The 15,930-nt window shown below is 35.8% G+C and overlaps 1 protein-coding gene across 4 annotated transcripts; it reads left to right on the top strand.

Moving 5' to 3' along the window:
* The first annotated feature begins 1,225 nt into the window (after positions 1-1,225).
* LOC18423057 (DEAD-box ATP-dependent RNA helicase 8) lies at positions 1,226-15,675 on the top strand. Of its 4 annotated transcripts, XM_088871467.1 has the most exons (12): positions 1,226-1,457; positions 2,149-2,333; positions 4,453-4,513; positions 7,705-7,939; positions 9,404-9,642; positions 12,933-13,184; positions 13,502-13,682; positions 14,167-14,255; positions 14,366-14,439; positions 14,635-14,788; positions 15,129-15,270; positions 15,416-15,675. In XM_088871467.1, exons 2-10 carry the CDS (start codon positions 2,164-2,166, stop codon positions 14,711-14,713), a joined length of 1,380 nt encoding a protein of 459 aa, XP_088727593.1. In that variant the 5' UTR covers positions 1,226-1,457; positions 2,149-2,163; the 3' UTR covers positions 14,714-14,788; positions 15,129-15,270; positions 15,416-15,675. The 4 variants fall into 4 exon arrangements, with proteins under 4 accessions (XP_088727593.1, XP_006827696.1, XP_088727592.1 ...); XM_006827633.4 differs by having other exon boundaries at positions 15,129-15,675; XM_088871466.1 differs by having other exon boundaries at positions 1,226-2,333.
* Positions 15,676-15,930: the final 255 nt, after the last annotated feature.

The raw sequence follows: 15,930 nt of genomic DNA, 5'->3' as shown, positions 1-15,930 counted from the left end.
TAAACGCCGGACTGTGATCTCCGGAGTGCGTTCAAAAAATGCCGAATCCCCCCAAAATGCTCCAAGTTCTTGGTTTGTTCATTCCTTCTTTGTTTGCTATAAATACTGGTTTTCTTTCACCAAACAACCTTCTTTCTCTGTCTAGAAAACATATGTGCTGTGTGAAATCTCTCTCTCTAGAATACCTCTATTGTGTGAAATCTCTATCTTTCTCTCTCTAGTATATCTCTATTGTACGAAATCTCCATCTCTTTCTTTCTTTAAAATACCTTTATATTATGCAAAATCTCCCTCTGTCTCTCTCAAACACACATACACACTCTCTCCTCTTCTCTCTCTAAAATACTTCTATATTGGGTTGGAATTTCCTCTATATGTTATTTATTTTGCCTACAAAGAGATTCGATTAGTGTGAGGAAGCCAATGGAGAGAAAACGAAATTCGTGGAGAGGGAAAATATGAGGAAAGCTAATGGAGAGGAAAATCCGGTGGGAGGTGAGAAAGAAGCCACGGAAAATAAAAAAAACCACGAGAAAAAAGCCTTAGTGAAGGAAAAAGCTGTGACCATAGCCTAAGGAAAAAGCCGTTAGTGAGGAAGATAGAGGAATGGATAAAAACCGGTTCGTAATAAACACAGTAAATGTGTTAACGAGAAAAGTAATGGGTAAAGGTCAAAACAAAGGAAAAATTGCCTTTAACTTATCTGTAGGTCGGGGCTTTATTAGTTGATTTTATTTTAAAAAAAGTAACGAAATGTTAAGGTGAGTATTAGTACTTTTACCTTTTCTTTATTTGAATATGGAAAAGCTTTTTGTGAGCTGACTCACCATTGTCCATCTCCAAGACATGGGCTAAAATGAATTTAAGTAGTGTAAAAAAATTTCGGTAAAAAAGATCAAATTTTAAATATTGAAAATTTTATTTTATTTTATTTATTAATAATGATCTTTATGTAGTTTATGAGTCTTTAAAATTTTAGCTTAAAAATTACTTTTGAAATGGGTTTAAGTGGGGGGCCGGCATATCTATAGCATGCGTCGGCTGACTCATATAAACCATCCCTTTCAATATTATTTCCCAATTATTGATCACTCTCTCTCTCTCTCTCTAGAAATCTCCTCTTTCTCTATCTACGCCTCTGTCATCTCTCTCTCTCTCTCTCTCTCTCTCGAACTACTCTCTGTCTAGACCCTCTATCTCTCCCCGCCTCGTATTTCTCCATTTCGTCATCAAACCCTAAAACTCATGTCTTCCTCGCTCTCCAGCTCTCTACAGATTTCCTCGACGAAAGAGAAATATATTAAAAATGGCCCGTTTTTCTCCATAGCTTTTATCATCCCCTCGTCAAAGCCCTAATCCATATCCTTCTGCCATCTCTTCTTTCTACAAATCTCTGCGACAAAATTTTTCTCTCTCTCTCTCTCTCTTCTCGCCATAGCTCCTCGCGTTCTGGACCGGTAACCTTAGTTTTCCATTTTACCTAAAATTTTTGGCAATTATTGATAAAAAATCTCTCTCCCTCTCTTAAATTTTTTTTTTCTCTCTTTTTGTATTTTTATGGGGGACTTGAGGGTTCAATCCTATTTCCTTCAAAACAATATTTTCTTTAAAAGAAAACACCCCATTTCCTTTCTCCTTGGTCGTTTTTTTGCCTGTAAATATAGCTCAGATCCCTCCCCCGTTCTCTCTCTCTCTCTCCAGCTCTGTAGAATTATATTTATGTGCTCTTCTCGTATATCTTCAAGCAGAGATAGCAGGTTCCAATTTTAGAGAACTGTTGTCTCTCCTCTTATCTCCTTAGGTTGAATCTGAGGGTTCTTCATTTCTCTATCGATTCTTAGTCTAGGTTTCGTTGGAGAGTTTGCGTGAATCTGAGTCTTTTCACGTTCTTCTTGTTCTTTTGCTCGAAACTGAGAGCCTTTCCATTATCTTAGTTTTTCAGGGAATTTACGTTCTTCTTGTTCTTTTGCGTGAAACTGAGAGCCTTTCCACTATCTTAGTTTTTCGGGGAATTTATCTTGGATCTCGAAGATCGCTCTCTTTATTGGTTATTTTGGGTATAATCAGAGTTGCTTTATCTAACTGTATTTCTCTCACTAATTCTCGCCCTTTCTATATTTCGTGGTACTTGGGGCTTTTTTCTTGAAGTCGTAAAAGAGAGTGATGAATAATCGAAGGGGCTATCTCCCATCTTACGGTGGGACTCCACAGAGGCTTCCACAACAAATCGTTCAGAGAGGGCCATTACAAAATCAACAGCAGCAGCAACAATGGCTCAGGAGAGACCAAGTTGAAGAGGAGAAGAGGGTTACCTCGGAAGATGCAGCTTCAAGGTGTATAGACTCCCAAAGAAAGATATAATTAGGGTTCTGAAGCTATTTTTTTTCTTCTTTTGTATGTGTTCTGCCAATTTTGACTGTTTTAATTACGTATTTCATCTTTATGTTTTGTACCAATTGTAAGGCTTAAGGCTGTGGGTTTCCTACAAAATATTTGGTCGTGCTTTTAGGGTTAATGCTAGGGTTTGAGGTTTGGCATGCCGGCTTTTTATGTAATGAAAATATGGATAATGTCTATTAATTATCTAATTTTGATGGGCCATATATTTTTTCCCCTGGTAATCTTATGCTGATGAGTAATATGCTTGAGGCCTTTTTCTTTGAATTGTCGTTTCATGTGTGATGTGAATTTTATGGAAATGAATGTTTATATTCATTGATGAACTTTCCTCGAGATAAGTAAATGTACCATCCACAGCTAGATTTTGAAAAAGCTGATGCATCTTCATGTGTTCCTTTTTATTTTTTTGGGAAAAACTGATGAATCTTCATGTGTTCCTTTTTTGTATTATTTGATAATGGATGACAATTTATATTCACATTTATTGGATTACGTGATTTTTATTTTTTAACGAATTCCTTGTAGATTTTATCCACTTTGATTCTGTGAAATTGGAACACATTAACTCCAGGCAGCTAATTTGTTAATGAGACCATGAAACTCCTCCTGAATGCGATTAATTTCTAGGAATAACTGTTCTTACTTCTGTCAAAGTGGAAATTATTTTTTCCTAGCAGGATTACCGATGGCTTGTTTATGTACTTTTTCCTCGATTATAACTAGATGCATGATATTTGTAAAGAACTGCTCTTCTGGAAGTATAGACAACCGATACCTTTGAAGTATGATTGCCTAGAAGTGTATCACGTCAGTTGATTTTCCATACATACTTCACAGAACTGTTCCGTTAAAGAAGCAGCATGGCCTGCCATTTTTATCTCTTGTCAAACTTGTGCTGATGGATCTTTGGCTTCATTGTAGATAATTTCATAAATCTACCATAGTTGTCTATCGTTTACATAATACTTGGTCCCTAATTTTGAGAAGGAACCTAGGCATCATATTTGTCATCCTACGTAGAAATAAATTGCCATGCTCTCCCTGTTGTTGCTAAAATCAGCTATTGAAGTGGAAGTGAGTGAAGAGAGGGTTTCTCATTAGGAATTTGCTGGGAATTGCCAAGAAAATCAGTCTTGGAGTGTGTGCACTGTAAGTGCACATGGTTCCTGCAACTGAGGTCTGTCACCAATACAAATTTTTTATGATTAACTTATTGAAACAAAAGCAATATAATCATGAGCCAATTGATCAGAGCAAGTTATTTTTTAAGATAAAGTTTATGTGTCTATTGTACAAGAAAAGGTTCTATTCTTCAACGAAGTACATGAGCCTTACATCAACAAAATGTACTAACAGACCTTTGAATTTTCTGTAGCCGTGCTTCTCCATGGATGCTAAAGTGACCAAACTCTGAAAATTTTTTAAAGTGTCATTGCTTATACAGCTACTTAATAGGGAGTATAGCAAATATCAAGCTTACCTCGGTTATGTCTGTTGTGTGTGATATTTGACTATTAGCTGTAAAATCTTCATTTTTCGGTGGCAGAAGAGTTGATCATGTAATGTGCCTATTTGGTTGGAGGTCCGTTCATTTCTTTTTTAGCTGAAGAAATGTGGATTTAGCTCTGGAATTTTCTGATGGAGATGAATAGCTTTGTCACATCAGGTTAGGTTCTGAAATTGATCAAACACGTAGAACTAAGAGGGTGAATATATGACTATTACAGATTTGGAGTTGCAAGAAGACTTTTGAAGGTGTTTAAAGTGGGAAATGTTTGGAGTATATGTAGGAGCATGCATGTTTAAGAGGATAAATGAATTATATATAATTTTAGTGTTTACTTGTCAGAATGGCAATTTTAATTTTTACTTGTCGGAATGGAAAACTGCTGATTTTATAATTCTAACAACATGTGTATATGTTATATAACTGTGTAATAGAAGCTTCTAACCTTGTTTTTAGTCTTTGAGATATTGGGTTATCTGTCAATAGTATTTGTGGTATGTATTTTGACTTTTATTTTGAACTCTCCCAATTCATTGTTTTGTTAGCTCTCAAGATTGGAAGGCCCAACTTAAAATTCCCCCAAAGGATTCACGCTACAAGACAGAGGTATGATATGATTTTTGCTGTTTGATGCTGTTTGATGCTGCACTTCTGTTTCGTTATTATTTTGAGCATACATTTTTTTTTTCTTTTAAGTTATTCTGAAAGAAGGCAACCTACATGGTATAACTAACTTCTCTTGGCATGTATTCTATGTTTGAAAAAAAATAAAAATATGTTAGGCGATATTTTGTTTTATTTCGCACAAGAATGCCTTTGCTGGGAGCTCCTTCAACTGATCATGCGATATTATTGATGCTTGCGAGTCAATCCTGGCTCCCATATTTTCCATTAAAAGATCTTCGCTTACTATACTCTAACACAAAACTTCTTAGGGCATCACTCCTCATGGCTTTTATATGATGATGATCAGTTCTTAGAGGAAAACTTTCTTTGTGTCCCTAGGAATATTAGACTGTCATGCTCCCCTAACTTAAAGACCATTTTGAGTTAGCTAAGGGGGGCCATAAATGCTCCAAATCATCTATGGAAAGCTCCAATCACGATCCTCCTTATAGGATTTGATTTGGAATTCAAAGAAGCTCCAAATCCTTTAGATTCATCCATTTGTTCAAACAGACGGCTTCGATCTATTTTGGGGTAGCCACATATTTGGCTCATTTTTGGAACTCCAAGCCAAACGTTTGTTGAGGGTATTTTCTTTCGGGTGGCTTCCCAAATAAGATTTAATTTGGAGCTCCACAGAAGCCCCTTCAAACAGGCAGCTAAGATTTGGGTTTTGCTGTGGCGATATATTTACCTGTCACTAAAGTTTTGGTCATGTAGCAGACCATTGTCCTAAACATGTACTCCCCGTGGGATTTGCTGTGTTCCCGGGGCAAGACGACTTGCTGAGTCCCAAGTCATCTCCGTTTGTGGCGACTCTCTAAAGGGCCCAAAAAATTCTCAAAAAATGTAAAAATATGGAAAAGTTCAATAAATAGAGGGAGATCAGAAAAGAATAAAAATATAATACCTTTAGATTTTATTGGAAACCGTAGATCTAGTCAGAGGAAATCACCTTTAGGGCAGAAAACAGATTGTAAATCTCTCACATAATTCTCAAGTAATACTAATATAATCTATCATTTTGAAATTGTTGACTGTTATAAACTATCAATTAATTAAAGTAAGGTTTTGAAAATTAGGAAGTGTCTCATATATTCCTAAGTTTTTTATATTTTAAACATCTCTCTAGATTTTTTCTCAAAATTGGCTAAAGAGGTATGTAAAGTAGATGACCTACAAAATAAATCCTCGCTCTCCTCTCTCTCTTTCCTCTCTCTCTCTCTCCTCTCTCTCTCTCTCTCCTCTCTCTCTCTCTCTCTCTCTCTACAGCGAAAGGCATGTTTTGGAAATATATTCAAACTGAAGAATGGAAAAAATAAAAGTCACATAGCCCGTATTTGGAAATTGCAAAGGCGTTCCATCTTGAAATTGCTTTTTTCAATCTCACTTAAGCCCAAAATACTCCTCAAATCCTCATACAAACTTTGGAGATGTTCAGATTTAAGATGTGCAAATTTGACCTGGGAAAATCCCTTTTATGGTATCATTGGCCTACTTAAATGACCTTTTTATGATCGCAGTTATCGATGTTTGCCTACATTCATTCAAACTGTGGGGTATGGGGCCAGATGGCAGAACTTCAGTAGTTTGGGGCCTGAGTTTGAGAACCAGCCACTTTACTACATAGATAATGATTGCTTTAATCTGTGTTGCTTTTTTCTGTAGTTATACATTGTGTTGTAAATAAGGAATGCATGCCATACTCTAGTGGTATTTGGACTATGGTACACCACAGGGAAATGCATCTTCCGTTCTTGAGGATAGAGGGTGGATGTCAGTTCTTGGCAGTGTGATGTGGACACTTTGTATTTTGCTTGGTGTTCGTGTGTCGATACATATCGGGATTTAGACACGTGTCGACACGCCATGACACTTGACCATGCATGTCTGATGATGGCATCAATTTTTTGTGTACATATTGACACGTTAAATGTGAGTGTCTGTCTCCTCACTGCCCAGCCGGTAGAGGAAACATCCAACGGACAAGAGATGGGAGTTTGTTTCCCACCCCATGCACGTCCCTTTTTATCGATTCTTTCTTGATCCTTTCTTAATATTTAGAAATGCTGACGCCTTCACAAACCGACCAAGGCAAGGCTTGAACCCTAGATGACTTGGGAAACAACATTCTAACATCATGCACCTTTGACTTTGTTCCACAATATTGACATTCTTAATATATATTTTCTTAGTAGAAAATATTCATGACATAAAACAAGGAAACTCACACCATGGGGCTCGATCATGGGACCTGAAACTCACGCTGTGGGGTTCAATCAGAAGACCCCAGGAAGAGATGTTTGAAGAAGTTCGCCAACCCTACCACCATGGTGCTTTGATTTAGTTGTATGATTTCAGCAACTTATATTTTATGGATGATACTATTATTAAAAATATTAGGTGGGCGGCCACGTTACACTGGTTCTTGGTGATGGATGTTCACCTGGGTATGGTAAATCTCCAGTGTCTGACAATCGAGAAGAAAAAGCTCTTCTATCTGTTATAAGGATGGCGAGACATCCCTTTTTTACTACATACATGTTACATGATACAGCTAGTGTGTAGTATACTCTCCTGGTAAATAAATCATTTGTTATGATACATATAAACAAGCAGATGAGTTAGCCACCTGGGGTATGTCTCTTTGCAGAAGTGCTTTCCTATGGCTATTGGGCTGTGTGCCCACTATATGGTTTCAATGGCCTTTAGAAGTACCTTTAACCAAATCTGCTAAGGCGCACTGGGTCTTAATTTTCTTACAACCAGAATTTGTAGTTAGTTACTGTTTTAATTTTCGTACAACCAGAATTTGTAGTTTGTTACTGCGAGGCTTTTTCTTGGTTTATATGCAATAGTATATTCTGGTTATGCATGATGTTCATATCGGATGGTATAAGCTTGAATTTTCAGCTGACCATGTACCATGCGCTTGTATATATGTTGTACAAAATCTGCTATAATTTTTCACAGTCCGATTCTGACAACAATGTCTCCTATTTATTCTGCCCATGCCTGTTTAATCTATTTTAATTTCAAAAAATTAGAGCATGTGATATGTAGTTTATTTCATGGGGTAAGAAGAATTGATTCTACCCCCCCCCCCAACCATGTGTGTCCCTGCTATCCAGGATGTAACTGCTACAAAAGGCAATGAGTTTGAAGACTATTTTCTGAAGAGGGAATTGCTAATGGGCATATATGAGAAGGGATTTGAAAGGCCTTCACCAATTCAGGAAGAAAGCATCCCTATTGCGTTAACTGGTAGTGACATTCTTGCCAGGGCAAAAAACGGAACGGGGAAGACCGCTGCGTTCTGCATTCCCGCCCTAGAAAAAATTGATCAAAATAACAATGTTATTCAAGGTTTGTGATTCTTACCCCTGATTATAAGTTGTTTGTTGGAATATGTATATTCTGAATTATAAGTCACAAATTTATTTAGTGTTATTAGATTCACTTAGCCTTTCCCCTTCAATCAAAGTCTTCAGGTTTTACTTCCAAACTGTAGTGAATCAAATCACTCCCTGACATATTTCAATACATCTGTGTTAATTTCAAAATATCCCAGCTATATTAAACAATGCTTAAAAAATGAGAATGGGCCTCCAACTTGGGGGTCGGAGCTCGGAGTTTGACTCTGGCGAATCCGAGTTAGACGAGGCTATAACTAATAAAAGGATTTAAAAAAAATACTGGAAAAGAGAGCAACTTGAGGATTCTGTGGTTTTTGGGCCCAGAATCACCAGCCTCCTGACGTGTTTGAGTTCCAAATTGGACAGGTGATTTTTGAAACATTGACATTCAACCATTTTTTTAAAAAAAAATAAAGAATTTGTTAAAAGCAAGCGACCCCAAATAGTTGGGAAAAGGCTCTGATGATGATGAATTTGTTAAAAGTACTTGGATGTATTAAAATTTTTTTAGATCTGGTATTTTGTATTTTGAAAAATATACCTTGTATATTGATCATCATCATCATCCAAGCTTTATGCCAATATACTTGTATATTAATATATTGGAGACTTTATAGTAATAAAAGTATACTCAAAGGTGTCCCTTGTATCAGCTGTAGTCTCAAAGCTCTTCCCTTACCCGGCCAAAACAAAGTGCCCCTCCAAAGCGAATCTTACAACATTTGGTTAAATCTCTCTGCTTATTAGATGCTCAACTATCTTAGATAGGAATTTCAAACTGTCTACAGTACATGCTTATCTCCACCCTCTGCCTCACTGACAGATGAGGAAGACGAACTATTCTTGAGATTAGCCTATTTATAGCCCCGTATAAAATGTGTGTACTTTAAATATTGTCCATCATATGGGAACTTCTTTTGAGGACAATGTACTGAGTTTCTTAGATGCTTATGGTTTTAGATTTCATACCATCATATGGGAACTTCTTTTATTATAAGCCATGCAATCTAGCCTATAGGGTCTAGGTGCATGTGTTTTTTCTTTAAAAAGTTAAGATATGGCCACATCATTGTTGGTCATAGCTGCACCTTTGGTTGATTGCAATTAAAGCTTAGAGCATCTTTGTGTATAGACATTTCTAGACATTTCACGGAAACTATAAATGAATACAATTAGTGGCTTAGATACTACAAAACTTATCTTTGAGTATGAATTATGACCTTGTAACCTATTTATATGCATAATAAGCTCCATTATAAAGATGTGGATCTTTTAATTTCCTGGCAGAAGTGCATTGTCCTGTATTTTAAGTTGGGAAGTTGTTTGTTATTACTGTCAATTGCTGGACATGCCATCTGATCTGTACTAGAATGTTGCTATATGGAATTATATATATTTGGTTGTTATATTGCAGTTATTATATTGGTACCTACGCGAGAGTTGGCCCTTCAGACGGCTCAGGTGTGTAAAGAGCTTGGGAAACATTTGAAGATTCAGATCATGGTGACCACTGGAGGAACAAGTTTGAAGGATGATATCATGCGTCTGTATCAACCAGTCCATTTGTTAGTTGGAACACCTGGAAGGGTACTTGACCTTGCAAAGAAGGGTATTTGCAATTTGAAGGATTGCACCATGCTTGTTATGGATGAGGTATCACCATTGTCAATAATCTATTTCTCTCAGTTTTTTTTACATATCCATACTTTGTTTTCTTTTGGTTGTATCTGTTTTTTGAGATGCAATATCTACTAGAGATACTTAAGTGACAATTACAATTTTCTTCATATTATTGTTATTTTCCTTGTTTGGATGATAACATCGTGCTAAGGAAGCTGCTTCAACAGCACAGTCTGACTCTCCCCTCTCTACGTAGTCTTACACTGGGAGGGGTTTTTGTACCCAGATCGTCTCTTACCTGACATGTGATTGTACAGGGCAACCCATTTGGGGTTGTCTTTGTACTTTTGTATAGAGCTTCCATCCTGTGGGGAGCTTATTTTTTGGATAGAGCTCCCGGCATTTGGGAAGCCAATTTTGTGATCGATTGTATTTCTCTTTACTTGATAGAATAGAAGAATCTAACAATTTCAAAAAAATTTATTTGTTGTTTCCCTGGGTGCCTCATAAGATTATATCTATAAACTTATGGGTTGTTTTATATTTAAGTTAATCTGTTTGAAAAGTTGTTCTTGCATTATTTAAAGTAATATGCTAAAATCTCATTTTTTTAACTAGAAATAACTAAAAGTGATAAAAATACCCAAAGAAGTCAAGTAATGAAATAATATTATATATAATACAAGGTATGTAAACAGGTAACAAACTAAAAGTATGCGGAGTATATGAATTTCAGATAAGATAGTCTACTCGTAATAAGATTAACTGTCAATTAAATAGGTCCTTGCATCATCGGTCAGAAATTGGTCTAGATGGTACTATACATTTTATTTGAAATTTACATTTTTTTGAATGTTGTACACTTTTTTTTGGATAGTTATATGTTAGAATTAATAGCTTGTAGATAATGAACAAATTCTTTTCAAGGTATCGAAAGTGTGAAAGTTCCAATCACATGTGGGCTACGTTACAAATGCACTGAGATGTGTATCGGTGTCTGATATTGATTCAAGTATTAGAAATGTCAACCCTAGAATTGGCTTTTTAGACATGATTTAGATAAAAGAGGGCGCAGCATGGGGGTGGGGGGGAGGTGTGTTGGGATTTTATGTGACATTTAGGGCCAGTTTGCCAATTAGAATTTTCGTTTTTAGACGACGGATGTTCCAATGCCTACCCTAAGTCAGTTCTAAGTTCAATTAGGGGCGTGGTTTGAGGAGTGGGGAGACCACGTTGCTCAAAAATGTGAAATGCGGGCCTCTTCCCTACCCCATGCGGAGCTGCACTTCCGTTTTTTTTTTTTCGCTCGCTCAGCCCTCTTAAAACCCCAGCCTCTCCAATAAAAAAAATACATCCCTGTTTTCCAAATCATCTCTCCCTCTTTCGTTCCTCTCTCCTCCCTCTTCCTCTTCCTCTTCCTCCCTGTCTTCTTTGTATCCTCGCTCCTCCAACTCTCTTCCTCTCTGTAACCTTCTGCCACTGCCTTTATGTTGCTGTAAATATAGGTTTTAGAGACAGTGTGTGTGCGAGGTTAACCGCATTTGCATGATTTTCTACAGCTTTGGTGCATTAATAAATCAATGGAATAATTGATTTAAGGGATATAAGAGGCCCTAAATTGGATGATAAATTCATCTTCATCGTTTTCCCTTGATTTTTTAACTAATAATTGCCCTTTTTTTTTTTACTGAAAATGGGTTTTTCTTGCTATTTTATGAAAAATCCGCCCAAGTGCATCATTCTTATTTATTTTTCAACCAATCTTTCTCAAATTTGGCTCTAAATGATCGTAATCAAGCCTATTACAAGATTATTGGCTCAACTCAACTGATTATTACCCTTTGTTTTCGATTATTTCCACCCATTTCTTCAATCCACCAGATATAAAATTTTTGTGTATTTAATCAAAATGAATGGGGTTTTCCATCTACAAGGAGCTTTATTTATTTGCACCAGATATCATAATAATTTTTTGTTTATATTTTTTACTTTGAATTTTTTGCTCGGGTTTCATGTAATATTACACTTATTGAAGATCTGTCAAATTGAAAGAAATCTTCATTTATCACTTTAATTTGTTATTGATCCAGTTCGATGGATCCAAACAGATTATTGCATAGATCGAGGCCCAAAACTAATTAGGCTTAGGGTTTTCCAAAAAAAATGTCATATTTTAGAAAAATTGTTCAAAATTGGCAAAAAAAAGTTTAGAATAACCATTTTTATTTTTTTTCCTTTGTTCTATTAATATCGTGACTTTTCTTGGCTTGACTTTCATTTTTAGGAAAACGAATGTTCATTTATTTGAAAAAATATATTTTTAATTTTTTAGTCTATATTATTTGTCTCAAATTTTTTTGATCTATATTGATTCAATATAATTTCATTTCATTTTCTTGTAGAATGATATTTCCAAAAATGTTTGTTGTTGTTATATTTATTAGTTATTGCAATAAATTGTATAATTATTCTAAAGATATATCTTAATCATTTCTGATTTTTTTTTAATTGGTAAATTTTAAAGACATGCATAGTTCGTAATTTTTTTCTAAATTTTGAGAGAGTTTCCAAGCTCCCTCTAAATTCCAGGTAGGTTACCAAACACTGTATTTTCCTGTACAAGGAGCTAGAACATCCAACATCAGAGGGACAAGGAACTTCCAGGTTTCTTAATAACTGCATACTTTCAGTTGTACAACAGGCCCTTAAAGTAGTTTTTATTAGCTGACCCCAAATAATTGGGATAAGGCTTGGAAGATGATGATTCAATGTACTTTTTATAGTGAAATTTCAACAAAAAAAAGTAGGAAGTGTCTAAGTTTCTATAGTGTTAGACACTAGTATCATGTCTTTGGTGTATCGTCACATCCTGAAAAACCATAGACACACATATCTACGTTACATAGCTTGTGGACAAACAACCAGGCAAATGGATTCTTGGGCTAATATTTTTTTTTTTACGCTGAAGTCTTGGGGTAACATTGGATATGGATAATTGTTTCCAGTAGCTAAACTTGGTGTGCATTGCTCTTGACTGGAGCAATTACACAAAATTATGTTCTTTTCATGGGTTAAAGTCATTCAACCATGTCTGCAGAGTCTCTATATGGATAATTGTCAGAGGAATTTAAGAAGTCGAGACAAATATGAAAATGACCCAATGTTATCCATCTGAAGTCACTGATGGTGCACGTTGTTTCTCACACTTCAACACATATATATGTTATATATATTTTTTTAACGTGTCCTTTGGTTTCCACATTTCTTTCAAAAATATTAACTCTAGAGACACTAAGAAAATTTTCCACTTTGGTTTCCCTCAGGCCGACAAACTTTTGTCTCAAGAATTTCAACCTTCGGTGGAGCAGTTGATTGGTTTTCTTCCTCCAAATAGACAGATCTTATTGTTCTCAGCGACATTTCCTGTTACTGTTAAGGAGTTCAAAGATAAATTTCTCCGGAAGTCATACATCATTAATCTGATGGATGAACTAACTCTCAAGGGTATAACTCAGTATTATGCTTTTGTAGAGGAAAGGCAAAAGGTTCACTGCCTCAACACCCTTTTCTCTAAGGTAGAGTCCAAAGTAGTTCAAATGCAGTCATATTGATTTTCAACATTTCTGGTTGGTATTCTATTTATTTGCAATTGGACAAACTATAAACCATTGGTTTGTCACCGTCCTTTGAAATGTGTGCTGGTTAGATAATGGGACCCATCATTTGGGCTGAGTTATATTCTAGTGGGTCTCACATTCTCTAACTGTTCATCATTTGAATGGACGTGCTGGCCTAATTGACCTTGATTTTTACAGAGTCCTTTGGGCTATAGCAAACTTCCTCACAAAATAATTCTTGGTGAATATGATGAAACAAAGTATCACTTTTGCAGCTTCAAATCAACCAGTCTATCATTTTCTGCAACTCTGTAAACCGTGTAGAGCTTCTAGCTAAGAAGATTACAGAGCTCGGTTACTCGTGCTTCTACATACATGCTAAGATGTTGCAATCTCATCGTAACCGGGTCTTCCATGATTTCCGTAATGGTGCATGTCGAAACCTTGTTTGTTCAGGTATGATTAAGATCATTATATATTCTTGAGAGGGAACCCTTAAAAAATTAAATGCCCACTGAGCTTTATTGACGAAATGGCACGCATATAAGGACTCAATGCGAAACAATGTTGTCCCTTTTTAATAAATCTCTTTTCTTTTCACTTTTCTTTATGATGATGGCAAACTAAATGAGTTATCACTCAGTAGTTTAACAGCAGCGACTCTTACTCTATGCTTGAAAATGAATGATCAATTGAATATGCTTAACTAACCGAAAAGAAAATTAGAATTTTAACACTTATTCAGGCACATCTCCGTATGTTCCTCCTTTGCAGATTAGTTGCCATCAAATGTATTTAAACTGTTTTAAAAAAAAACCCATAAATATTTACTTTTCAACAGAAGTGCTTATTTGGTGATAGAACCAATGAATTCAAAAGATCTCTAGGCGGAACTAAAAAATGGGTAAACACCCTTTGAAACGTTTTCTTGTTTTGCCAGATTTATTCACGAGGGGTATTGACATTCAAGCTGTTAATGTTGTAATCAACTTTGACTTTCCAAGGAACTCCGAAACTTATCTACACAGGGTAGGTCAAGTCTCACCTCTTTATACTTTGTTACAAAAGTACATGTCGTTCGTTTAAAATTGGTGCTTGAGGTATCCTTTTATACTTATTGAATTATTTTCGGAATACAGGTTGGCCGATCTGGGAGATTTGGTCACCTTGGTCTTGCTGTCAATTTAATCACATACGAGGACCGCTTCAGCTTGTATGCTTGGTTTTTAAAATTTGTTTTTTTTTTAATTATTTTTTTTGGTTTTGTATATTTTTTTACTAAATTCTGTTTTATTAGATATTTGGACATTGATAGGAACTTAGGCTGTTGGAAATTTGTTTAACCTTCTATCGGCTTTTACTTATTTTTTAATCACTTCTCATTTGTTAATTTGCATATTGCTTGCAGGTATCGGATTGAGCAAGAGCTTGGAACTGAAATAAAGCCAATTCCCCCGCAAATAGACCAGGCCATCTATTGCAAATGATCTGTTTAGTGCCGTTCTTTGCTGCAGTTCAAGCATAGTCATAAAAATCCTGCATCCTTGTGCAAGGCTCCTATAGTAAGTTCCCTTAATAAAATCTTGTTCTTTTGATTTGTCAAGCTAGGGGAGTTGTCTCATTCATGAATGGAGTTCTAGGTTAAAATTGGAAACTGGAAACCTTTGAAGTCGGAATCTATGACGATGCCATCGGTTTCATTATTGAATGTGGAAGTATAATTTGTTTTAGGATAATGGCCGAAGGTCTCTCTCTTTATCGCTCACACACACACAGACACATCTATATATACCTGTGGTCCTCCTCTATCTTTGCATTTTAACTAATTTATTTGTGGAACAATTTCAGTAGTTCTTTTACGTGTTTATCTTGAAAATAAGAATCTAAGATGGATTTTTGCAGGACCCTGTTTTGGATCCGGTTTTCCCTTCCGAGTCATGTTGCTACTGTTTATCCGAGTACCTTTGAGGTGTAGGCGCACGAACTGCTTGTGGGCTGATTTCTTTTTAGGGCTCATGACAGTTAGTGCCGTGCTACAGATATGGTATGGCCACTCTTTTAGGGTGTTTTGCATTTCCCTTTTGTTCAGTTACTCGAGGCTGACATGTTTTGACTGTCATCCCTCGTGCTTTTGGTTTTAGAGTTCCTTACATAGTTTCTTACATGGTTTCTTATGTTGTTGTTTGTAGAAGACTTCCTCCGTTATTGGAAAAAAAGGAAAAAAGAAAAAAAAAAGTGGAATTATGTTGGTCTTGTCTTTAGATGACATTTATTTGAGAAAGTTGTGAGAGTAGTCAGACATAGAGAATGGTCTTCTTGGATATGTCAGATTTGGTTTTACTCCTTGGAGCCTGGTATTTTATATAGGATTTGTCTACCAAAAGATAATTTATCTTTTGTACAGTCAATCATTATTATTCGGTAAATTTTAAAATGGGTGGTTGTTACACTCTTGTGGAATTACAAAGTTTAAAAAAAAAAGATTTTGGATTAGGTGGTTCATCTCGAGCCATTCAATTTCTAATTTGACATCTAATGAGTGAGAATGATTGAGATTTTCATGTACAAAAAGATTAATGGTCTGTTTATAGAATATCTCATTTTCTATTGGTTTAGTTAGAAAATTAAGCGGTCCTTCCTCTATAGTCTTTCTCTCTTGTCCTCACCTGCGCATCTATGGAAAACTAAAAGGTATAGTAAGTTA

The sequence above is a fragment of the Amborella trichopoda genome, chromosome 7 (genome assembly GCF_054954075.1).
Source record: "Amborella trichopoda isolate Santa Cruz 75 chromosome 7, AtrichopodaSantaCruz75HAP2 v2.0, whole genome shotgun sequence".
Lineage (NCBI taxonomy): Eukaryota > Viridiplantae > Streptophyta > Magnoliopsida > Amborellales > Amborellaceae > Amborella > Amborella trichopoda.
Note: the sequence above shows the minus strand (reverse complement) of the source record. Positions and strands in the feature narration are given on the sequence as shown.